At 40.9% G+C, this 25,768-nt stretch overlaps 2 protein-coding genes across 3 annotated transcripts; both read left to right on the forward strand.

Moving 5' to 3' along the window:
- The first annotated feature begins 6 nt into the window (after positions 1 to 6).
- Positions 7 to 3,595, forward strand: simc1 (SUMO interacting motifs containing 1). Its single transcript, XM_017039100.2, has 9 exons — positions 7 to 549; positions 653 to 900; positions 998 to 1,070; positions 1,210 to 1,370; positions 1,571 to 1,654; positions 1,759 to 1,890; positions 2,150 to 2,306; positions 2,443 to 2,524; positions 3,108 to 3,595. Exons 1-9 carry the CDS (start codon positions 49 to 51, stop codon positions 3,323 to 3,325), a joined length of 1,656 nt encoding a protein of 551 aa, XP_016894589.1. The 5' UTR covers positions 7 to 48; the 3' UTR covers positions 3,326 to 3,595.
- Positions 3,596 to 3,996: 401 nt separating this feature from the next.
- On the forward strand, positions 3,997 to 16,644 carry LOC103390988 (CCR4-NOT transcription complex subunit 6). 2 transcript variants are annotated; one of them, XM_008327088.3, is made up of 12 exons: positions 3,997 to 4,269; positions 5,778 to 5,899; positions 6,116 to 6,302; positions 7,231 to 7,316; positions 7,418 to 7,522; positions 7,663 to 7,731; positions 8,254 to 8,411; positions 8,868 to 9,022; positions 10,580 to 10,734; positions 10,935 to 11,168; positions 11,435 to 11,637; positions 11,855 to 16,644. In XM_008327088.3, exons 2-12 carry the CDS (start codon positions 5,788 to 5,790, stop codon positions 12,068 to 12,070), a joined length of 1,680 nt encoding a protein of 559 aa, XP_008325310.1. In that variant the 5' UTR covers positions 3,997 to 4,269; positions 5,778 to 5,787; the 3' UTR covers positions 12,071 to 16,644. The 2 variants fall into 2 exon arrangements, with proteins under 2 accessions (XP_008325310.1, XP_024918886.1); XM_025063118.1 differs by lacking the exon at positions 3,997 to 4,269 and adding an exon at positions 4,293 to 4,705.
- The last annotated feature ends 9,124 nt before the right edge of the window (positions 16,645 to 25,768 follow it).

Below are 25,768 nucleotides of genomic sequence, written 5' to 3' on the forward strand. Positions count from 1 at the left end.
ACTGTCAATTTTGCAGAACCACATATTTTCCAGGTACAACAGACAGGTATGAATGGAATCACAAGTATAGATGACATACATGTAAAACCTCATCAAACATCACCTCACTCAACCACCCCGTCTCTCAGCCCAAGGCTAAGTCCTTCTGAGAGTTTTTACTTTAACCATTTCCCCCACAGGAGCTCTGTATCTTATTACCCTGAGTGCAAAGTAATTCCAAATCCCATGTCTGACTTCATCCTAGCTGAAAACACATCTGACTGTCATTTGGAGGAAATTAAGGTAGAAGGCACCTCGGACAATCCCGTGACTCTTTCCGAACAGTCTCCAATGTCGGTGTTTAGAGGTGAGGACATGGGTGATGGGTGGGAGAGTGGAGAATATCGAGGAACGGACAGTCCACTCTTTATGGTTTGGCCGGAGGATAGTGATGAAGACAACGAGGAGAGCAGATTTAATGTGAGCTTTAGGGCAGCCAGTCAAGAGGACAAGGAGTTTGTGTGCCCTCTCGCGCTAAAGAAAATTATGTCTGGACCAAGTAAAACTCTGGTAGGAGGAGGGTTCTCAATGAATTTTTTTGTAGCTCATTGAATGTCCTGAAAGATTACAAATGAAAAGTGATTTGTTATCCCCCCCCCCGTTTTTTCCCCAGAATGGTTTGGAAGCCAAAACTTCTGAAGCACCAAAAGTTCTGTGTCGTCAAAGCCTCGGTCTGGTTTACATCACTATTGATGAGAACTACACAGAGGGCACACTGGAGCTCCTGTCTGATTTAATACAACCTGGTTACTACCCCCCAAGGGATATCACCACCCATCTGCTGCACAACATCCTGCTCCAGCCACAGTGTCCCCATCACCTGTGTGTGCAGGCATTCAGCTTGTTAATGAGGTCACAGAGGTGAGGAAACAGTCGATAAATAACAGTTATTTATTGACTTTTCCTGTGGATTTTGACTCTTTATATTTCCTCCCTAATTTTCACATCACATCTCTAGACACCACAGAGTTGATACGACTACAGTACCGTGGGACTGGAATTTGTTGACCACAGTCATGGCCAACAGTCAGGTACTACACAAAATACAAGCCCTATTATGTATTTCTTTTTCTTTTAAAGTACAGACATTGCCTAAATGAAACTTTTTTTTAAATTTGGCAATTTAGCCTAAACAGACAAATAACGATGGTGATCTACATTTTGTGTCAGGACTCAGCAGACAGGCAACGCTGTTCGGTTATTCGTATGTTCCTGGATTACATTGTGCAGACACTGGAGGATGATTTCCAGGCGAAACGCTCTGGTTCCGCTCTCAATCAATCCATCGCCAAATCCCTATTGTCATGTGATCAGCAGTTTTCTCAAGTCAGGTGAGAATTATACTTTAGAATTATGTACTCGTTATACATATACAGTTATAAATTATACATTTACTTAACATAAATAATACAGATTTGTAATCTATATTATGTATTTTAGCAATTTGATGACATTGCAAACACAAATAATGCAATAACTTTAAATATTTTACCCTCTTAAAACTACCAAAATGATGCATTCCATTTTTCAGGGATGTCATCAAATGGCTTTTTTCTGCCATAAGTAAATCTGGAGAACGTAAAGACAGAACCAAAGAGGGAGCTGAACCAATCAGGTAAATTATTAAACTATGCAGGTTGGGAACTGCTAGTTTATACTGCTATATTATCTGTATTTTCTAGTGGAGAAACCCTTATTTGTGACCTTACTTTTCTACAGAATAGTGTGTTCCCTCCAGAGGATGCTGTCTCTGGCTCTGGAGGTCGACCAATCGCCAGCTCTCAGCTCTGTCAAACTGTCCCAGGAGCTTTTTCATATGCTCATCAGCAATGTGACTTTGAGAGCACAGAGGTGAGGAGTGTTGAAGGGGGGAAGGAAAGCAGTTGGACTAGCAGTTTTATGACTAATAAAAGGCGAATATTTTTACTCATTGAATACTACTACTACTACTTGTACACGATAAGATTGTTTTACCCATCATTATATTTGCACTATTTGAATACAGTTGTGGAATGCACAATAAAAAAATCACCAATCATTGCACTGGTAGCAATGGCGGTTGAGTTTTTTTGAGTTACTTTTAACTGATCTCTGTCTATGTAACTCCCAGGATGTTACTGCTTGAGAGTCTGCAGAACACACTGCTCAGGTGGAAGCTGCTGGAACTTCTGCTGGACTATTCATGTCCACTGAAAACCACTGTCCCTATGTCACTAAATCTGCTGCTTCATTTTATGAAGAACTGCATTCTGGCACCAGACTCCATGGTAAATACAAAAGAGAGGTTTTTTTTTATTTACATCATTTTACACTTTTACTTTATACTGCTAATAAAAATTGTATGAATAAAGATGTATTAACTTTAGTAAAATGTAAGGTGTTATATTTGACGGTTAATCGTAGGATGGTGCAGAAAGGTGGAAGAAGTGGGAAGAGTTGGTCAGTTATCTCTGGATGTTGCTGCTCGGCTACAAGGCAACGAGAGGTGAGATCATTTTACCATTGCAGTCCATGCAAATGCTGTATTACACAAGAACAAAGCCCCAGCTTTTACTCCAATTCTACAAACAGTAAGCTGGCAGCATGAATTTGAATATGGCTAAAAAAAACAAAAGTCAATGAATGTATTTCCTGGTAAAAGACTGTTTGCTCACAGAAACGCAGTATATGATCAGGCTATTCTTGAAGATGATCATATTATGACTTATTGTATCTCAATGTGTATTTATAAAACTCTAATCTTAAGAATGTAAATTACTTAACTTTGACCTTTTATGTATTTTGTGAAGTAATTTTGCATTGGACAATATATCTTGTTGACTTTCTGAAAAGTTGTGGAAGGTTAAAAAAACAAACATTTCTTGTTCAGTAATAAATGACTTGGGAGTCACTATCTGGAGCGTAGCGGGGAGTTTCTGCTTTTTTATGAATCTGTTATGAATATGTGTTTGTACAGTATGGGGGTGGCTGGTGACTTTGTGATTTTCAGAAAACTTAAAATAGAAAGTACTTAGTTTTCCTCTGTGAAACTTATTCTGATTTATTCTTCACTTTTCTATCAAACCTAGGTAGCTCAGCCAATGAACAAAGAGCCAGGAGCAGCTCTGTGGTCTTCAGGTCTGAAGACAAGTTGTCCAAACCAGACATTCATGAAGCTGTCAACTCCTTCCTGTTGAGATCCGTGGATGACATTGGTCAAGCGTTACCCGCCCACGTGGAAGAGTCCCTCACGTATCTACAGGATTACCTGTTTGAAGTCTGTCAGTGTTATAATAAAAACCCTTGACTTTTACCTTTTCTATTGAGCTATCAGTAAAGCTCTGAATCAATGGCCTTTAATGGGGGTCCACAACATTTTTTACTGTATGTTTTTACAATTATCCCCATTTAATATCTGTAAATATACTGTACAATATAATCAATATGTTTAGGTAAATGGGTACTTGTGGACATAGCTTTTGTAATTGACAAGCAATGTTGATATTGGCAATGGTACGACAAGGCATGTCCATAAAATCCTACTGAATGTTCCTACTGAACTGTGAATAAAAAAAATAGGCATGTCCATAAAATCCTACTGAATGAACTGTGAATAAAAAAAAAATATATAAATACACTTACTGTCGGCTTGAAATGCTTAAATCCCCCTAAAATTAAATTTAGTTTATTTATTATTATTACTATTATTGTTGGTCTATTATACATTGCATTGCTTTGTTTATTATTATTATTATTGTTGTTGGTCTATTATACATTGCATGTCGTTTTTTTTGCGGACAGAGAAGTAGAATTCAACAGTGCCTACGTGAGTTGGTGTTAATTTGATTATCATTATTCTGTTCCCGTCTAGCGAACAAAGCATTACTCATAATCCTTATTGGACAGCTCAGATCAAAGCATTACATCACTTCTTTTATAATCAGCGCTGCTCTTGATAAACTGCCCTCTGCTAACTGCACTTAATTTCGGGAGCCAGAGTAAATTCGAACGGTACTATTGCTAATCATCCATCTCGTGGTCCATCACTTATCTGTTCGGGATTTTATTTACTCTGGTTCAACAGCTGGTTGGACTGTCTTTGCATTGACCAATAGGATCGAGCGCTGTTATCGGCAGAGGAAAAAAAAACGCTTAACAGTCGCCATGATACAGCAGCGGAAACGGCGGAGAAGTAGCTAGAAAACAAAAGAGAACACGCAGTCGTCCTGGCGGTTTGGTATGCTCTTGCAGGTAAAAGTGTAAACCTTTGTAGAAAAACCGAAACAGTTGATTTGTTTAACTATGATAGTGCGTTCATGTGAACAGCGCCGTGTTTATTTTCTGACGTTGGGCTTATTTGACTCGGAAAGCGGTGCGTTGGAATAATTTGTGTTAGGTTGTAGCCAGCGAGCTAACTCGGCTAAGCTACATTGAAAGCTCGCGGTTGCTCACGGAAATTGTGCATCGTCGTGAACTCGAATGCTATCATTTCATCTCAACACTATAGATCGTGTTTGTAGCTGTTGGTGGTTGGGGTTAGCTTCGGCTAACTAATGCTCCGTGTCGTGGCCTTGCGTTAATGCGCAAGTCAGTGTCTCGCTATTATGTAAACAACATATATACACATAATATCCTGACACCACCTTTCGCTCGCTGACTGAGACAAGGCATCCAAGGCGAATATTCGGTAAATATGTCCTTAATTCATACGTTTGAACCATGCTGGTTAGCAATCGCGCTAGTGCTGTTCATTTAGCGTTTGTTGTGAATATAAAAGCTGCATATTTAGCCTTGGCTAAGCTAATGTATCAGCGACAGCGAGAGGAAATTTTGGCTAACACAGCTAAGCTGTTTTGCAGTTAAGCATACGTTTCCATTCGATAACTTCGGTAGAATTCCAAACAGTCGTTAGCCACCTACTTCCATACTTCACTCTTGCGTTGTTAATTTCCACTTTGACATTTTATATAAATGCTGTACCACGTTTTTAAAGTATCTACCTGCTATGAAAGGCTGGTGAACTAATTTTAACAAATGTTCTCATCGGCCGAAAAAAAGTACAAACAGTATCTGAATAAACACGCACACGTGCTCACAACAGATGCATCACTATTTTACATAACATTTGTCAGCCGCACTGTCAATGATTCAAACGTATTTATATTACATATATTTATAATTCCCATTGATGTGATTCTGATATTATATAATTTCAGACTTTTAGATTATTTTTACACTCACATTGTACCTCGTGTTAATTGTTGCTGTGAGTCATTTTAAAAGTCGCAGTTGGTCTGTCTAAGGAGGCTGCCATGTTAAATTACAATTTTTCTACATAAACTGGTGTACCACGTTATAATAATAAAAATGTGTTCATGGCTGATTGTTGGCTAATCTAAGTGAGATTTTTCAAATATAGACAGACATAAAAACGACACTATTAAATAGTGGAGTCTGCAGTTTTTCCTACAGTTAGAACAACGAGTAGCCATCTTTGTTTTGGTTTCCTGGTCTGCAGCTTCCACAGGATAAGATACAGCAATGGTTTAATAATAATATTTTAACTGTTTTCTTTGAGAATCACATCCCAGTTCTTGGAAAAGCCCCATATTTCTAATGCAGTGTTAGCACATGGTGTCTTAATGATAACTAAAGGTTAAGTTGAGCATGTTTAAATTTTCTTTCTGATTCCAGTGTTGAACATCTTGAAATACTGAAATGCTAGTTAAAAAGCTAAATAAAAATATATGTATTTTTAGTGTTATAGGAATGCCCAAGGAAAAATATGACCCGCCGGATCCCAGGCGGATGTACACAATTATGTCCAGCGAGGAGGCAGCCAATGGGAAGAAGTCATACTGGGCTGAGCTGGAAATCAGTGGTAAGCATTAGGTGTCCTCTGGCTATGTGGGCTAATGATTGAAATGATTGACCATTCAAACTCGTTACATAACAGTTTGTCATATGTTAACGATTATTTAAGAGTGTTTAATGGAAGTGTTTTGTTCTTTTATCTTCTTCATCATTGTGGTGTTGCTTTAAATCCACATTATACACTGATTCCATTCTTTCTACCTTTCTCCTGCCCTGCCTGCAGGCCGTGTAAGGAGTCTGAGCACAGCTTTGTGGTCTCTCACCCACCTCACTGCCCTGCACCTAAGTGACAACTCGTTGTCACGCATCCCACCAGACATTGCCAAATTACACAACCTGGTGTACCTGGATCTATCGTCCAACAAGATCAGAAGCCTGCCGGCGGAGCTCGGCAACATGGTGTCTCTCAGGTGAGACATTTTGGGCCAAGTTTGTACCCTTTTACTTTGAGCATGATATAAAAGCCACAGCTGTTGTGGAGTTGGTGTTAAATTTTGGCATCTGCATATGGGTTTTCAAACATCATTTCACTGTGACATTTCTTTGATCTGAGATACAAGTCTTTATTCGTGTTTTTAATAGTACCCTGTTTTTTTGCTAAGTTTTATTGAAGTTTAAAATTTATTATCAGTCGAAAGGCTGTGGGACACTGAGAGCCAACCTTCAGCAAAGTTATTCTATATCCAGTCCAAACACATGGACTGGACTCTAATATGGCAAAACTAATGGAATTAGTAACTGTTCTCAGGTCAAAAATGCTCTCTTAGTTTGAATAAAATATTGTGACTGAAGTTAATGCGCAACAGCAACAGTTATTTCACTTTATGTGCAAACACACACATTGTGCCTGTCTGAAGGTCAACTCGCCGTGATCTTAAATATGTCAAACGCTGCAGCTGCTTGTGTTATTTGGTTCACTGTTGTTAGGCCATGTCATCATGCTGGTGCAGTGTGTACACATGTAGAAACAATTAAGAAGCTGAGACTGCAGGACTTAAATATATGTAAGAAGCAGTTATTTAGACAAAATTGTTTCTGGAGTGCACAAATTTAATTTTTATTTTTATCCTGGCATATTTTCTTAGATATTTTGCTCACAAATTTTACAATTTCACAATTTTGCATATTTTCTTAGATATTTTGCTCACAAAATTATAAGTAGATTTTCTCACAAATTAGGGCTTGTGTCAAAACTATTTGTTTCTGTGGGACCTTTGCCCTCTTTTAGCTATTGCTACACAAACCCTTGTTAGAGTTCACTTTCCCAATATGTTTTATCACCTTGACTGCTCAACATTCTTAAATGATTTAAATGATTTATCCTTATGTATTTCACAGGGAACTGCTTTTAAATAACAACCAGTTGCGGGTTCTGCCATTTGAATTGGGGAAACTGTTTCAGTTACAAACACTGGGGTTGAAAGGTGAGTGACTTTCATATCTTTGTATTGCCATTTAATCCATGACAATCTCCTGTTTAGCTTGGTGATAATTAAGTTTGTATATTCTTTTTCTCCTTTAACAGGAAACCCGCTTGCACAAGAAATTCTGAGCCTCTACCAGGAACCTGACGGCACGCGGCGACTGCTTAATTATTTGTTAGACAATCTGGCAGGGGCTATCAAGCGCAGTGAGTCCCCCCCCCTTTTTGCACTTGTGATATTTTGCATAGTAGCAAACTTATTTTTTTTTTCTCTAAACATTAGATTGATTTTAGTGTGAACAGATTACTGATTTTCTGGTCATTCTTTGTGCTTCCCCTCGGTTCAGTGCCGGCAGAGCAGCCCCCAGCTCGGTCATGGATCTCTCTGCAGGAACCAGATCGAACTCGGGCCTCAGGTAAGAACAGCAGAGTTGGTCAGAATAACAAATGAGCATCTTGTGTATAATGCATTGCAGAGTTTGGATGGAAATACTTAAGAAAGACCCTCAAGGTCCTGTTTTTATTGAGGCCACCACTAACTGCTGACATTGAAGTGATATCAGAGTGGTATCATTAGGAATGTTGCCTGTAAACAATGCTGTTTCCTCCAGCAGTTGTTTTTAAAGCAGCAGGGTTTGGTCTTAACTACTATGCTTCCCCCATGTGTACAGAGACAACAAGTGCAGGCTGCGTTACTTTAAAAATGTATTCCCTTTTGTTAGTGTAGAGCAGGCAAACGCTACATAACATACATAACAGGAACAGAGGCTTTTTTTATGTGGTCATGGTACAAAGCTCAAAATAAAAATCTCAGGATTCAACTATAAAACTAATTCTTACCTCATCCCTACTGCTGACCTCATTAAAATAAGAGTAAAATATGTCTGTACAGGATTTGTTCTGCAGTATGTAATATGAATGTATTATTGTCCTTTCAGCACTGTTCTCTGTGATGTGCTACAATGTGCTGTGTGATAAGTACGCCACACGACAGCTATATGGTTACTGTCCCTCCTGGGCTCTAAACTGGGAATACAGGAAGAAATCAATCATGCAGGAGATCCTGGGCTGCAATGCCGACATCATCAGTTTACAGGTGAGAAATTATTTTTAAAAAAAACACCAGTGTGACTTTAATATGAATTGACTCATTTTTTTAATGAAGGTGGATCAGGTGAGATTTAGAGACATTGGTGTTGGCAGTAGGGCGATGCATTTGGAGCTTTTGGCTCCACCTCAAGTCATTGCACGGTGAAAGAAATGCCCGTAAATTGTTATGCAATGCAATAAACCCCCCGCAATAAATATTTGTTCCGTGAAGCACTCTTCACTGCTGACACTCTGTTTACTCTTGATTTGTGCCCTTTTTTTCCCCCCGGAATAAGTTGAAATATGGTGGCAGCTGCGTTAGGAAAAAAATTATACTGTTATAATGAAATTACTTTCTTATGTGTGGATGTCTTGATGAGGGCTTTTTCATCTGGTTTAGTTTTTGTCTTGTCTTATTTATTTATTTATTTTGTCAATGCTAATCTTATTATCTTAATTACAGGAGGTTGAAACGGAGCAGTACTACAACTTCTTCTTGCCAGAGTTGAAAGAGCAGGGCTACGATGGGTTCTTCAGTCCGAAGTCACGAGCCAGGACCATGTCGGAGTCGGACCGTAAACACGTGGACGGATGTGCAATTTTCTACAAGACAGAAAAGTATGTAACTACAACCTGATGTCGTTTTAATTAGTTTTTTTTTGTGTGTGCCTAAGTTGTTTTTGAGAGGTGGAGAGAAGTGGTCAAAAAATGTATTTTTCGGTTGTAGCCTTATATTCTGTTAAAACAGTGACCAAACTGGTGCCAATAAGGTGCTAGTGTAATAAGGTGCAGCCTTTATATTTAATTCATTACACATATAATATAAATCTCCATTATTTACGTTAACTTAATTTGCCAGTGTTTGAGGACTTAGTGATGCACGAAGAAAAACTGTGGGGTCTGAGTGCTGAAATAAGGAGGGAATGGAAACCTTTTATTCTTTCTCTTCAGCTCGGTATCAAATGATCACCTGGTCAGGAACTGATCTCTGGCCTCATGGTGTAATATTTTAAACATCCCTGTGTTTAAAATACAAGTTTAAAAAAAGCAGGTTTAAATATGAAGGGTCACTATATCATGGCCTTTTCTAGTGTCTTGTTAATGCATATTTGCAGGCCTGAAGGTGTAGTGTAAATTATCAAATAGTCCAAGTGAGTGAAACATCTGCTCATCAACTGGGTTCTTTTCCTGTAATATTTGTGAAATACTCCCGTCTGCTGCACATGTGCCTTCCTGGTATTCGCTCTCCTCCTGTCTTAATGTTTTAACATCACTGCTGCTCAGAAAATAATGCATCTTATATAGAAGCTCCCACATTGTTTAAGATGGATCTTAATAATCAAGTAAGTCATAATTAATACCAATTTACCGCAAATAATCATGATAAATCCCGCCTGAAGTTGAAGCGTGGGATAGTATTTTAAGTGCAATTAGCAATAACAATGGGATGACCTGCAGAACTATTGGATATACAGTGCACATCATTCTTTTCTTTTTTTTTTTACACATTTGCACATTATTTTTTCAGCTAAACCTGGAGCCATTCTGCTTGTGTTATTTGTTGTGTTCCTGAACACACCTTTCATCTTTGATTCCATAAACATCTCTGATGTTGAAAGTTGAACCACACCTGACTGACATAACCAGTTGGATTACCCAAACATTTATCAAAGCCAAGGGTTTTTTATATATATATATTCTCTAGGGAATGTTTATTTTGGCACGACCATTTTGTGAAGTCTCTGGTTACTTGTTTGTGGTGTTTTGATGATTAGAATCTACACATAGAAACAAATGGAATGTTGCATTTGGAGCAGCACATCGAGTGTTTCAGCCTTGATGGTGGTGATTCAGAAATCATTACTTTTGTTCCTCCTTTTGTGTAACGTTTACCTGCAGCACCCAGAGCACTTCTTCTCTTTCTGAAGTGGCTTTGCAACAACAATGCATCATGATTTACATTAGTATAATTATTAGAATTTCAAGGCCGAAGTGCATTGGTACACTTTTCAAAGCAAATAGAAAAACAACTCGGATGAAATTCTCCTACTTCACAGTTGTTTTGTTTTTTTACAATTCAGTGAAGAAACTAAACCTGATTATTACTGGTGATCATTGTGTATCATCTTCACAACTAACTCAGTGTCATCATCCTTCTCTTGTCTCTGTCTGAAGGTTCAGTGCAGTTCAGAAACACACAGTAGAGTTCAACCAGCTGGCCATGGCGAACTCTGAGGGCTCGGAGGCCATGCTGAACAGGGTGATGACCAAGGACAACATCGGGGTCGCTGTGCTGCTCGAAGTCCGCAAAGAGATGATGGAGCTTTCCTGTGAGTACACAGCGCTACTGTGACCTTTGAACCTTTCTCATTGAGTGCCTTATCTCACCAGTTATACATCACTGACTGACAGTTACCATGCAGAATACACTTTTGTTTTAAGCTAAATGGACCTTAGGTGGACACACAGACTTCATTTTATTTTTTTTGATAATTTCTGAACATTTTTCCCTTCTCACATTTTTTTAAAGCTGGGAAATCCCTCCATGGCATGGAGAAGCAGCTAATGCTGATAGCCAATGCCCACATGCACTGGGACCCGGAATACTCTGACGTGAAGCTGGTCCAGACCATGATGTTCCTGTCGGAGGTGAAGAGCATAGTGGACAAGGCCACGCGCAGCCTCAAGCTGTCTTCTGTCTCTGGTGAAACTAATGCCATTCCACTGGTGCTGTGTGCTGACCTCAACTCCTTGCCTGACTCTGGTAAGTGGATGGCGCTGTGGTTCGGGAAGAAGCTGCATGAAACCTTTGTCATTGTATGGAGGTTGGTGTGCTGATGTGAGACTCTTCACATCAACGTGACATTTCCAAAGCTATTGTTCTGTGAAATCTATGCAGAAGTCTTTGTTTCTTTATCTCCACGTATTAGATTCCCTCTCGTTCCAGTGTGAACTCGTGATGGTACACGCTTGACATTTGTGATCCTGACGGGAAAAATGTTTTTCTTCTCCCTCTCTCTCTCTCTTCAGGCGTAGTGGAGTACCTGAGTACTGGCGGAGTGGACTGCACCCACAAGGACTTTAAAGAGCTGCGTTACAGCGACTGTCTGACCAAATTCAACTGCAACGGCAAGAACAGCACGTCCAACGGCAGGATCACCCACGGCTTCAAGCTGAAGAGCGCTTACGAGAATGGCCTGATGCCTTACACCAACTACACCTTTGACTTCAAGGTAACCCATCTTTCTCACCACTGCTGACATTTTTATTTAAAAAAAATGTATATAATATTTCATGTGCTTTTATGAGAGTGTAGATGTATAATAAACAATACCCTTGGTATGTTCATTTTTGGTGAATTCATGTACAGGGAAAGCTGTTACGAATTATTAATGATGAACGCTTTGATCCTTCCTGGAGACATGACGCCTTCCTTCCTCTTCCCCCTAGGGTGTCATTGACTACATTTTCTACTCCAAGCCTCACCTGAACATGCTGGGTATCCTGGGCCCCCTGGACCCCCACTGGCTCGTAGAGAACAATGTCAGCGGTTGCCCACACCCCCACATCCCCTCCGACCACTTCTCTCTCTTCGCCCAGCTGGAGTTGCTCCTGCCTAATGTGCCGCCCCAGGTCAACGGGCTCCATCTCCCTGCCCGCAGGTAGTGAGTCCCTGCCACACCACCGGGGGAGCTGCAAACACAGTCCCTTCCTTTCAACCCTCCTTCCTCCCACTACCAGCTCTTCCCTCCACCACCACTGGAGGAGGAAGACAAAAAAACACAACCTGTAAAATATTCGTACAGTGAGGTCTGGCCGACAGGGATTTCGTATAATGTTATAGATATTCTATATATATTTTTTCCTTTATTTTTCTCTTTTGCTCTTTTTTAACTGCTTGATTCAGTCCATTTTCTGCATCAAATTTGTTTTTTTTGGACTCCTCCTTCAAATCCACCCACATTGAATCTGTTGTCCAGACTAAAAGGGATGGTAGCTCTCTGATTTGTCCACAAGCGGGGAGGGGCTCTGTTTGCGTTTAGAAACGGGGCAAAAGGTAACTGGGATCAAATCCAGCTGATCATTTCTAGAGCTGACGGTCTGCTCGTCTGTCTGTCCTGTACAAATATAAAACCAGCAAAGACAGCAGACTTGAAACTCCCAGACCTCCATGATTAGCTTGTGCAGGTTTTTCCCCTCGTTCTCTGCTTAGCCGTCGTAACTCGCTCGGTCTTTCCTTCAATGCCAACGTTCCACGACTAGGATGTCGGAGCAGCTTCAAGCCTGAGGTGGATAGAGTGCAGCTAGCGCCAGGTGAAATTTCCCTGCTGTCATTCTGTGGTGCTGAGGCCGGCTGTGTGCTGCTGGCCTCCCATGGTGCTACAAGATAGTCTACACCTCTGACCCCGGGCCCGGTGCATTAGCTACTATCGCTTAAATGCTTCAAGAACCAGGCTTTTTGGGAAAAAAAAACGACATCCAGGTGTTGGAAGGTGGAGGCACAATTTGTCAGAGAGAGAACGATGTGACAAACCATGAGCAGAGCTACCATCCCTTTTTACAGACGTCACGCCAGCTAGTACAGTCGTTAGGGTAGTCTTAGACTAAGGGGCTTGTGTGACCCATGTGTCATATTTTATTGTGGGGCAAAGGGTTTTTTTTTTTTTTTTTAGGCTGATGGAAAAGGTGATGGGAGACTATCGCAAACCTTTACTTTTAAGGTGATTGCTTTTAGGCAGAGTGAGTGAGTAATGGCTGATACCCAGGAGTAAAACCAGCATTCCTCTCACTGTCAGGGGTTGTCATCCAACTCCAACACACATGCAAGCTTACACTCACATACACACACACAAAATTACTCACACCCCTCAACACACACACACACTTATCTTTATATACAGGTAATTTGAAGGCAGATCTGTAGCACTATCTCTGAGGCCAGTAGTGACTTTACCCCAGCCATAAATTTCACAAACACACAGAAGCAGTGATTTTTTTTCTTTTTCTTCTTTTCTTTTTCTTTCACAAGTCTTTGTACAGAATAGAAATTTAGACTCTCTTTACATGATTGTATATGAACCACAAAAGACCTGTTTTCTGGCGTTTTTTGTACTAAGAGTAAATTATAATCTGATTTGAGAAGAGAAAAAAAAAGATTGTATTGTAAACTATGGCTAAATTTTTATCCAGTTGATGTAAGATGAATTGATATTACCAGCTTGTACAAAAGACGTAAGAAGAGGTTGTTTCAGGCGTTCGTTCTCACTATTTTGCACTCCCGAGAGATTAAGTGTAACAAACGTATCAGTATTGTTTTGTTTTTTCTTTCTTTCTCCCCTTCATTTTCTGCCGTTTGATTTAATTTCCCGGCACGTTTCTGCGATTTGTAAATAGACACCGATTAACACTCCGCCTGTTGCTTGTTGCCCATTAACGAAGCCATCGATCCACAGCGCTGCCATATCACCAGAACCAGTCGCTGCTCACCAGTGACTCCACATCTGCTCATTCCCACATCTCCCCTCCTCTCATTCTCATCAGTGACTGGTGGATAAAACAAACCTTTAAACAAACAAAAAAAAACCCAAACATGACACCAAACATCGTGTGCCTCGCTGTAGCAGTCCTCGTCTTGCACTATTTTGACGAACGCCGGAACAACCTTTTCTCCTTTTATTTTTAAATACTGTTGAGACATTTGTGAAGATTTTATGTCTTTATTTTTTTTTGTTAAATGTCCTTTTTTATGAGCTGTGACAATGTTATGATGTGTATAATATCCTTCCTATTCATTGAGCTCTCTAGTAATCAGGTATGCTTTTCCACCCATTCTATTCTCCACTACTTATGGCTGTCCTCTCTGTTTAAAACCTGACTTTTAATTTATTTTTTTTTATTTTTTAAATTATCACCACAAATCTCCTCAAATACCAAGTCCTTCAATCTGTTCCCGGCCATTATTTTTAAACCTCCATCATCCTGACCTCTGGTCACCCTAAACTGCCCAGCCCACGGACGACACCTACCCCCTGTATTTACTCGAGTTGCGTCTTTTAACCCAACTTTGTATAGTTCTCTAACTTGACCCCCGTTCCTGCAGCTATAGTGCCACCTGTGGACCCTACCTCTGTATTGGGGCGGGGTAAAGGTGGAAAAGCTGATCAAGGGATGAGGTTCATCCGACTCGGCCTTGCTTGGTTTTTTTTTTTTTTTTTTTTCCTCCAATTGTTCTCTGAAGGCCAGGCACACACACGTTTCCAAGATTCTAAAACAATATATATATTTCCCCCCGTACATCACCTACGTCAAAGCTAAATGATCGGTCAGTGGTGAGACAACGAATCCAGCCGCCACGCCGTCACACCGACACACCTGATGATTGAGCACTTAGTAGACACGGATGCAGCTCATGAGTAAAGATCTTATTGCTTGGATGTATATTTTCCAATGAAATTTTTTTAAAGCAGGGGTGGGGTGAGCACGCAAGTAGGAAGTCAATCCTTTGTCTTCAGACCAACATCTCTCGCCCCTTGTTGTTTGCCCTCCCCTTCATGTTTTTAAAACCTTTGTTGTTTTCCAATGAAAACCAATGTGTCCAGTTTGCATTTTCTTTTCCTTGAATGGCATTAGTATTGTAGAAAATTTAAAAAGCTAGCTTTTTTGTAAAGTGTGAATAAAAGATGTATCTCATGTTTCCTTTCTAAAATGATACTGAATCGTGTTGTTGTTGTTGTGTAAATCATGAATCCTATGACGGTGTTAATTTTTTTTTCTTTGTTTTGATTTAATTTGATTTGACTCTCACTCATCTTGATTTATCCAATCACAAACCAAATCCGTTGTAGAAATTATCACTTTGCCCGGGTGAGGTTGAACATTCCCGGCAAGGCCTCGTACAATGAAGGATTGATTTTTTTTGGTTTTTTTTGTTTTTTTTGTGCAGGCGTGTCGTGGACAACCTGCATCCTAGGTGTCGGTTTAGACTTTGAGCACAGGGATATTCAGGCTTTTCTTACTCTTGATTTTAAACTTTGAGCTTTATTTTTGGATTGTTGCTTGGCACTAGCTGGACGGTGCTGTTGTCTGGAGGTCAGGGCAGCAGAGCTGTCTGACCGGTGGCGGCGGTGGAGTTGTAGAGAACACCGTTCTGACTGGTGTAAAATCTGTTTGTGAGACTTGCGCTAATGTCGTGCCGCTGGTCGCAAGCCTGGTCCTGTGGTGATTGTTTTTGTTGATATTTTTCGAGTTCTGCTAGTTCATCTCACTCTGTTCTCGTGCATCACAGTAGTTTAAGTCTGTTACACTAGTTAGCAACTCTTAGTAGTCACTAATTTGAACTTTTAAGTAGATTAAATCGTCCTTTTCTCCTCCCGTATTTGTCACTTTCGCTGCAGACTTTTGAGTGAAAATCACAGCTGAATCTTTCTCGCCCTCGAAGCTTCAGCACGTGGTCATCGTCAGCTCTCGTGTTTGTCATAATTGAACTGTGTCACGAGGGGAGGCTAGGTGTAGTGATGTTTAATTTGTTCCCTCCCAGCTTGCATCGTTGTCAGGGTGCGCACCAAAGCTGCTTGTAGTTGAGTTCTCTGTGGTCGAGCGAGCTGTTCCAGCCACCAGTGATGTTTTGTTTCTTGTCGTTTCATCGTCTTCATAAAATGTAGGGCTGTAAAGGAAAGCAAGATACTTTGTCCTTTTCCTTCAATCTCTCTCTCTCTCTCTCTCTCTCTCTCTCACACACACACACACACACATACACACCTCCCAGTTCTAACCTATCCCCGCAGAGAGTTTAGAGTTTAAGTTCTCAGCCCACCACCTCCATATAGCTGTATCTTCTCTAACAACTTGGCAATAACGTCTAGACATCGTCAAAATGGGTTTTTAAACTCTTTTTCCTGGAAAATGTAGCTCAGCTTCTCATGAATTATTTTGCTGTCCACTTGTTCAATGCTTGTTGGTTTTGTTCTTCTTATCTGACATCTTGTATATTTGCTCATCTCCTCCTCCTGCTGATCTAGTGGTAGTTGTTCAATGATCAGGATTGTCTATCTGTAGTCAGCTGAGTACATATATTGATCTGTGTCACTGTGTTTATGCACTGGACCAACTATTGTTTACCATTCATGAAATACCAGCAAAAAAAAAAAAAAAAAGAAAAAAAAAAGAGAGACAAAACACTTGCACAAACGTCGTAGAATGTCCATGAACCCAGATGAGAAATCAAGGCAGCTGTTTTCAAATCAACACATACTGTTTTAAAAAGAAACTGAATGGTAAACAATGCTTTCCGTTGTATCCCTTAGCCGTCCTCTCTGTTCTCTTTGGAGTAGTTTTTTTTTGTTTTTTTTTTTAGTTTCTTTTAATTTTTTTTTTTTGGTTCTGTTTTTGTTAGACTACAGTTTCAGCTTGTTTCCTTTACACCTACCTATGTATTTTCCTACTTCTGGTTGAAAATAAATTCTATATTATCTGTTTCGAGCTGTGTCACCTCTTATTCTTTACAGTGGATGTTGAAAATAAATTCTATATCTCTTCTCCTCGTCTCGCCTTCTTTTACTTCTCTGATAATTATATTTTCTTTCATTTTACTCCATTTTCCTTTCTCTTGTCGTGATTCACAGGACAAGGCTCATTTTACTCCATTTTCCTTTCTCTTGTGATTCACAGGACAAGGCAATGTAAACATGACAGGTCTTTTCTTGAATCAATCGCATGTATTTTTGCTGTTAGCAAGCAAGCTATAAATTTAAGGTGCCGGGTAAAATTGGTTCAATGTTGAATTTTTTTTAACCAGGAGCACCTTGTTGCTGCTTCTGGTCAGATGTATCACAGTTGGACTAAATTTGGAATATTGTGAGAAGCGGCTGCAAACAGGCAAAGAGCCACATGTGGCTCAATACCCACAGGTTGAACCACCCCTGCTTTAGACATAAATGAAGGGAGAGACGAGTCGAGAGGAAGAACCCACAGAACGGTCGTGGAGAAAGTAATAGAGCGGGTTGAGATGAACCCTGTCGATTGGCTCTGGCAACTCTTAAAGGGAGGTTCCATTGAGGTTGGACGTGATGTTGAACAGCTGCTGGCAACTGGATCGTGAGCTCCAGGGTTTTGGATTCTGTGGTCCACAGTTTAGAAGCACCATGCTAACTCCAGTGGGCGTGTTGTTAAAGCTGGGCCCTCACTGTGACAAATATTTTCAGACCACTGAGTTAAAAGTGTCCAACCCCAGAAGAAACATCTGTCAGTGAAAACACTCCCCCTCTTCTCCCCCCTGAAGTGTCCTTCAGTAAGACACTGAAACATTATTAGCACCACGGGCGCTCTTTGTAGCCCAGCAGTGGCCTCAGGTTTCCTCCAGTATGGCAAATGAAAGAGAATCGCCCATTGGGGATCAATACAGTTAGAATTAAAACGTGGGATACCTTAAAACACTCCGAAAGAGCTGCTGGGTGTATTACCGCATTTGGGCACACGGGGGAGCCAAAAGGCAACAAACGTTTGAAGCTGTCTTGTGCGTGACGTCCACGCAGAGAGAGAAGATGCCAAGTCTGAACAAGTCCGTCAGGGATCATAACATCATCTGCTGTGAATGTCGACTGAACCGGGACTGAGTGAGCGGAGAATCTCAACAAGAAACTCATCACCATGGGAACGCAAAAATAATACCACAAGACCTTATCAAATGTCATTAGAGTTTATATAAGCAGCCAGGGGGGAGGGGGGAGAGGGGTGGGAGGGCTTATCTGTTGTTAATGAACCAGTCAGTCAGTAACTGCAGGGGAGTTCTTGTACAAACATCGTCTCCGTCCACTGCCTGTAGGAGACAACACGTGAGTAATACGGACACACGTCTGTAAAGTGGTGTTTTACACGTGTGTTTGTGGACTGAACGTGGGGACACTGCACTACTGTTACACAACTTACAGATTTGAAGCCTCTCACACAAACCTTTGAGGGTGGCAGTTCAAGGTGTGAACCCATACTGAGTGGGGTGGGTCATGAGTTCACACCACAGGACTGCATCCAGATTTGGAATGAAAAAAACCCCCAAAACATAGGAATGTGACCGAGGAAAGACAAAGCTGTCAGAACTGATGTGTGACAGAAGAAAAGCAGCAAAGTTGAAAGTGAAAGTGTAAAAAGACAGTAGTGAGACCTGCTATGATGTAGTGGCTCTGTCGAGAAAAAAAACAAATGATGAGATGAAGATGTGAAAAACAAAAACAAATGATGAGATGAAGATGCTGAGATTCTCCCCGAGTGTGAGAATAGAGGGGATTTGAAATGAGAAGGTCAGAAGGGACAGTTAAGGTGGCGCAGGGACAGTTAAGGTGGAGAGACACGTGCAACAACGAACTGGGCGAAATGAGGGACCCATATTTTAAAAGTGGGAAACATGATGCGAGACGACCCAAATAAAACTCTCTTGTGACCCACCTGAGGCTCGCGACCCAGTCTTTGGGAAACAATGACCTAAAATGTTACTGTGTGGATGGGTTTACACCGTTTCCTTTTAACTTTTCAAAATGGACGAGGAGAATAACAAAGGTTGAGCCTCCACGTCTCCTGTAGCTGTGAATTAAATATATAAATAGTTTCTATGTGGCCCAGTGACGGATCGGGGGCCCGTCCAGGACGTACCATACCTTTAGTCTGATGTCATGAAGCACTGACTGCAGCGCTCCGCCGTGACCTTTAACAGGATGAAGCAGCCGATGATAAATGATGAAATGTTTTATCCAACGTCTGGCTGAGGAGAGTCAACATTTAATCTCTGTGTCTGGGTCATTTCAGGAAATCTGCTTCACATTTCCCCCACAAAAAAAACAAACCAAAACGTCATTTTCAAAAGGTTTCTCAGCCGTTATCCCCTTTAACTGATAACACATTACAACAACAGCCATAAACAACACCAGTGGCCTTGGTCCTGGGTTATGAGTCCAAGATCAACAGTTTCTTTTATCTGTCCATCACTTTGTCTGACGGCCCACGCTGCAATTAATCAACGTGGAGTTCACTCGGTTCTGTTTGTGGACTACGTGGAGTGATGAAACATTTTTTTGTCAAACATTTGGGACGGTACCAGGGAACAAATGGACAGGACAGCAGCTGGGTCCACCAAATGAGCAGCGGTGAACAGACGTGAGCCACCATTCTCCTCCTTTGTGACGCTGAGACACATGATGAAGTAGCTGTAAGGCCATGGTGTGTACGGAATACTACACGGGAGACAGTAGCCCCCGGTACTGCACCCAGAGCTGTGGAGCCAGCCTGATATGATTACATTCAAATGGTGTGTGACAGTTAATGTAATTCTCACCTGATTGTTTTCATGTGGAAGCCGTCGGCTGCAAAAACACACGCGGCCGCGATCTCAGTTTAATGTGTTTAAAATTAGCGCTGGGGAAGATGGAGGAGAGAATCGGAGGCGGTCCAAGTGGCGACTTTCCCTGTTGAGGTCGTGAACTATTTCCTGCTTTCAGTGGAATATTCCTGGACGAGGCGCGGGCCAAGTGTGTGCTCGTGGGTAAGCAGACATTAAAGAGAACGAGGGAGTTTGTTGTTCACTCGGAGGGAGGAACGAGGGGAGAGACGGGAGACAGATTCCTCTTTTCTTCACCCCGATGTTGTCGGGCTATCTGTCTTGTGTTGACGTGGCAGAGTGACTGCGAAGCCCGTAAAGCCCTTTGCAGATGTAGATCCTCTGTTTCCTCGTCTGTTCCTGCTTGTTTTCTCCATCATTTTTATTGCTCCTCCACGGCTCAACGGTCCCGTCTTACATCTATCCTTCCCCTTTATGTCTCATTAGTGCCTGTGTGTAGTAATGTTGTTAATTTACTGGCGTAAAATCCAACTTTTCCTGAAAAATAGTCCCCCCCAGGCCTCCAACCGCTTCCCTCCAGGAGCGGACGAGGATTTGTCTCTTGAAAGTTGAGGAGTAGATCAGACATCAGCGGTGTATTCTAAAGTCAAGTTCAGGTCTCCCATGATGCTTTGGGGTTTGTATACAGTAGGTCGTCTCCTAGCCTGAAAGTTCTAACCCTGTGCAGCTGCACAAACCTGTGTGTGTGAGTTTGAATGTGTGTGTGTGAGCGTCTTCCAGACTCGTTCCTGTGTGATGTTCAGCCAACTTCTCCTGACACGCTCTCTGCAGACGTCTTTGGGATCCACAGTTGTGGATTTGAGTCATAAAACAGTTCCAGATATCGACATAGGATTACACAGTCCACAGAGGACTGGTCGGGCCGGGTCCACGGGCTGATATTTTAATATATTAAGCAGAAGTTCCTTTAAATCTGATCAGCTCCAACAAAGACTAAAGTAGTGGAAATTCTTTTTTTTTTCAACCAACAAAGTCATTCTCTTAAAGTATGTCACATGGTAGCTATTGGTTTTTCACCGAAAACACAAAACCTATTTAGTTTGTTCACTCTGGGCTCATGTAGAAACATGGTGATCCAACATGGCTGCCCGATGATGTAAACAAACAACAGCGGTTCATTTTGGCTTGATGAAAACATCCTGTCACCTGTTTCAGGTGAGTGTTCGCTCGGCAACGTGATTTAAGATTCTAGTGGTGAGAAATACAGGAGGAAATAAACACAGTGGTCCTTTAACAGATGACACGGTTTTCTGTTAGCACACCTGAGCATGTGCTGCCCCAACAACAGATGTCTGTGTGTGTTTTATTAGCCTTGTTAAACCAAAGGGTGTGCAGCCTTGTCCTATTAGAGAGACCTGGGAGTTATGTGTTTGGCCAGCAGCAGTTTTGTGAGAGGATGTGCTCTGTAAAAAATAAAAAATAAAATAAAATAAAAAAAACACTGAGCTGATTGAACCCAGAAATGTTACATTTCTGAACTTAAAAAAAAAAAAAAATCCGATTTTTTTTTTCTTCTTTTCATTGATATTCTCTCAGGGATCTGCTGAAAGTCACGGGATGTCCACGTTGTCATAAACAAATGTCCGTAGAGGTTGGTGCAGATTCCTGTGTGACCGACCATATGTTGTCAGACTCCATGCTGCATGACAGAGAATGAAAGATACTGGAATAAAATCAGGTTCAGTTAAGCGTGTGTGGAATTTTAGCTCGGCACTTTTGTTCCTTTTAGTCAGAACAGAGCCTCAGACATGTGTGTTTGGCAGAAGTAAGTCGACCTCTTTCTGCTTATATGAACTCCAGGGAAGATGCAGAGTTAAGGCAGAAGCAGCTGATGTCAGATCAGATCTGAGGATCAGGCAGAAACGGAAAACAGAAAAGTGTCAGTGAACGTGGCGCGAAGATCAGATCTGAGGATCAGGCAGAAACGGCGCTAAGTGTCAGTGAACGTGGCGCGAACACAAAACGCATCAATCTGCTCCCAGTCTTTTTCAATTAAAGTGTTTGGGTAATATTCTAGTTCATGGAAGGCTTTGGTTCAGAGCAGAGGTTTTCAATCAGGGGTCCTCGACCCCGAGGAGTACATAAAGATACTGCAGGTAGGGACTGAAAGTGTGTATTTATGTCAGTATATAGATATTTACAGTTTATAAATCTATATATAGTATATATATATTGTTTTTGTTAATCTTACTTGGACATTTGCATCTATATATAGTATGTATATGTGTGTATCTATATATGTGTACTGTACATATATGTAATAATACTTATAATAAGCTTACTATAATAATAGTAATATATATATACATACATTTTATATACATATATTTATACACATACATATACATATATTTATATATGTCTTGAAGTGTTTCTCCTCTGGTGTAGCAGGTTGTTGTCAACAACTTTTCCTCCCAGTATCTCTACATAAACCTACAATCTTACAGTAATACTCTAAATTGTGTACAGTGCCAGACGTTCATCATTCTGACGGTGCAAACATTTTAGCAGCTCTCCGTGAACTTCATTTGGTGAGAATTCAATAATAAAACTGGCCCGTTGGTTGTTGAAGGTTGCAGAACCTCGTTTTAACCAAAAGGCTGTGTGTTTGGGTCCAGTTTTGGGTCATGAAAAGCACCCGAGTGTTTTGTTGTGAATAGAATTTCAATTTCAGGTATTATCACAGGGAACAGACATCGCACACCAGAGGTCAGTGGAGGGAGCACGTGTGCCGTCCTTTTCACTAATCTCTTATTCAAATCCTTATCAATGAGCACATGGTTTTGTGTGTCTTTAAAGAGACCAAGGATTGGCCTTCACTGGAGAATAATATTATCTTTTAATCATTTCCAAAGCTCCATTACAAAAAACACCATGTTACCTGATTTATCGTCCATAAATCTGGAAATACTGGACGCCAAACTCGAGAACACATTTCCTTGAACATCCTGCTTGTTTATAGACAGATAGATAGAGCTTTATTAATCCCTCGGGAGTTCCCTTTGGGAAATTTAGGCAGAAAAGTTAGTTACAGCTACAGAGCGAACAGAACGCTGCTGCTGTCAGCAACAGCGCCCTCTTCTATCTTTATAGAAAGTTAGGGCGAAAAAAAACAGCTCTACCTGTTCTTCAGTTTGAGTCAAGTCACATCCGCTTGAACCAGAGACAGAAAAGCCACAATGTCGTTCTGTGACCATGTGTCTCACTTCCTCTGCATCACCAGTGATGAACGGCCGAGTTCATGCGTGAAGACACTTACAGGAAAATTAACATGACATACTTTTCTGTCCTTTTTCGGTTTCCCTCGGCCTGTAGTTTGAGTCCTCCAGCGGCTGTTTCCCATTTCTCTCTTCAACATATTTTAAGATGTCATGTGCTGTTTATGTCATAGGTCATAAAAGAACATCATAAAACGTCTGCACGGGCCAGACAGACAGACAGACACTGAACCCAAGCATATTTCCTGCAGACTTTCTTCAAACAAGTTGTGAAATGAGTGTTTTTTTTGTTTCTCATTGTTTTGTGCTGTGGCTCCACCTTGAAGTTATTATCTGGAAATGGAAACCAACTCAATACGACGGCAATCAATCTATAAATAAAGGACAGAAATTTTAAGTGAGAAATAAATGATTATTTTTTTTCTGGTCTTTAAGTGAGAAATAAATGATTATTTTTGTCTGGGGATAAAACGGTGGAACACCCAGACGTGTTTAAGTTGGAGGCGACACTTCATGAGCTATTGAACGGAAACCAAAATTCCGCAGCATGCCTGGGTGAAAATCCCTGGCACTGATTTTTCCGCAGGACAACAAAATGTGCCGACTTGAGTTTATTTGTGGCCCAGGTGTCAGAGGTCAAATGATTAGCCATCTCATCTGTACTTTGGCGCGTTGTGTATTGTGATAACTGTGCAATTATTCATGGATTTCACCATTTGTTCTGTGCGTAATGACCTGCAGCCACAGCCCAGGCTGATGCAGCTGAATCCAGCCTCACTGGAGAGACTGCTCCTTAATATTAGGAATAAAGACTGTGACTGTGAAGCCAAAGGTCTGAGGTGTCACCTGTCACTGCCTGGTTGTCTACAATTCTGAGAAACTACCATAGTGTGAAGGATCCGATGACTGAACATGTAACTGTGGAGCAGGGTCAGAACCTTTGTTTCTCTCCAGTGAGCTGCTCCCACGATGCATCTCTTCTCTGTCTTGTTACAAATATATTATATTTTCAAATAGTTTATCATTATATACCATACTGCACTATACAGCATTATTGCATCTTTATGGTATTAGTATGTATGTAAGTGTATATACATTTATATATGACCATACATATATAAATATATATATAAATAGATATTTATATGAATATATGCAGTATACATATATGTATATGGATAAATAATAAATATATATTATAATAATATATCATAATACATAATAAATAAATGTATATGCACATATATACTTATCAATATACATGTATAAATATGTGGATATACTGTATATATTTACTTAGGTAAAAATGTTTATATACAGTATATGGTTATATATGTACATATACATATCTTTTTTCATATAACATGTGGATATACTGTATATATTTACTTATGTAAAAATGTTTATATATATGGTTATATATGTACATATACATATCTTTTTTCATATAACTATATATGTATGTATATATGTACATATATTTATATGTGTGTACTTATATACTACTTATATATTATAATGTCTATATTCCCTGGGAGCCAGGTCTACAAAGTGCAGATTCTGTACTGTAGCTCCTGTTTGGTTTATGATGTGACACCGGTGCTTCCTCTGACCCACTTTGTCCTCTGGGCCTGATTCCCAGAGGGCCTCATACCAGAGGTCGGCGAAGTACAGGCGTGATTTAACCCAGGCGTGTCTTCACCCTCCGTGCCAAGCCGCGCTGAGAGCAATAGTATGTAATTGTCTGAAGTTGGGTCGAAGATAGATGGGAGGAAACCGTCGACGGGAGGAGGAAGAGAGGCAGCGCGTGGGGAAAGATGGAGATGCTTGAGGTGATGATGCAGCAAACAACGATTACCTCAACAAAGCGTCAGTCTGTCTGTAGCTGCGATAAATAATCAGAGTGAGGAATTATGGTGAGCGTCCTGTCCCTGAGTTATGCTGCAGCCGCTGTCACGGCCGCCACAGATGTTTGATGCTGCTGCTGCTGCTGCTGCTGCTGCTGCTGAGGCCTGTGGGTTAGAAGTGAGAGGTCGCCTGCTGTGGTCGTCCCTTTGTTTACTGTTGTTTAGTCTCCAGCGTTTAAAGGTAAAGCGGCGCCGATTTGGTCTAATTACAGTGTAGACCACTGAGAGATCAGCGCGGTAATGACCGGCTGCGTTTCTTCAGCATGTACAGTTGTTTTTTCCACTATGTTCATTTCGCTTTAGGACACAATCAGATTCATTTTCCGTAGTGAACGTTTTTGCCCACGTCTGCCTCCACATGTTTATTATAAACCCTCAAATATGTGACAGGAGGACGTAGGCTGTGGCATTTTTTTAGGCTGAGAGAATACACTCTGGGATTTCAGCCGATCGATAGAGGCCCAGGTCTCCTGCAACCTCCGCAGCTCACTTGCAGAAACAGACCTCAGGAATGTTCTTTAATCAACCCTTAATTATAGTTCCACCTACTCAGCTGCTCCCAGGTCAGCTGTTAATCCGAGCTTCTGGGTCAAGAGCTCAGAGCGCCGTTTGTTGGGAACGAGACCAAAACGTGAGGCCAACAAATGGTCATCGCAAAGAGGCTCAAATGCAAAACCACATCTCACTGATGCAGGACATTTGAGAAATGATTGATATAAAACTCCACCTTTTGTGATGATTTTTCACGTCTGTGAGTTAGGGAGCAGTTCTTATGGTTGCCTAAATTATTTTAATCTGTTTTTAAATAAACACATGGTGATTATGTTATGATTTATGGATGCAGACGGAGACAGTC

This window comes from Cynoglossus semilaevis, chromosome 15 (genome assembly GCF_000523025.1).
Source record: "Cynoglossus semilaevis isolate Cse_v1.0 chromosome 15, Cse_v1.0, whole genome shotgun sequence".
NCBI classification, from domain to species: Eukaryota; Metazoa; Chordata; class Actinopteri; order Pleuronectiformes; family Cynoglossidae; genus Cynoglossus; species Cynoglossus semilaevis.

What these genes read in the sequence shown, in the direction of transcription:
- simc1 (XM_017039100.2), top strand. Translation starts at nt 49, where the DNA reads ATGAATGGAATCACAAGTATAGATGACATACATGTAAAACCTCATCAA. An exon ending in GAGGGAGCTGAACCAATCAG is followed by an intron (nt 1,655 to 1,758) that starts GTAAATTATTAA and finishes ACTTTTCTACAG; the next exon opens with AATAGTGTGTTCCCTCCAGA. An exon ending in TTCTGGCACCAGACTCCATG is followed by an intron (nt 2,307 to 2,442) that starts GTAAATACAAAA and finishes GGTTAATCGTAG; the next exon opens with GATGGTGCAGAAAGGTGGAA.
- LOC103390988 (XM_008327088.3), top strand. Translation starts at nt 5,788, where the DNA reads ATGCCCAAGGAAAAATATGACCCGCCGGATCCCAGGCGGATGTACACA. An exon ending in ACAAACACTGGGGTTGAAAG is followed by an intron (nt 7,317 to 7,417) that starts GTGAGTGACTTT and finishes CTCCTTTAACAG; the next exon opens with GAAACCCGCTTGCACAAGAA. An exon ending in GGCAGGGGCTATCAAGCGCA is followed by an intron (nt 7,523 to 7,662) that starts GTGAGTCCCCCC and finishes CCCTCGGTTCAG; the next exon opens with TGCCGGCAGAGCAGCCCCCA.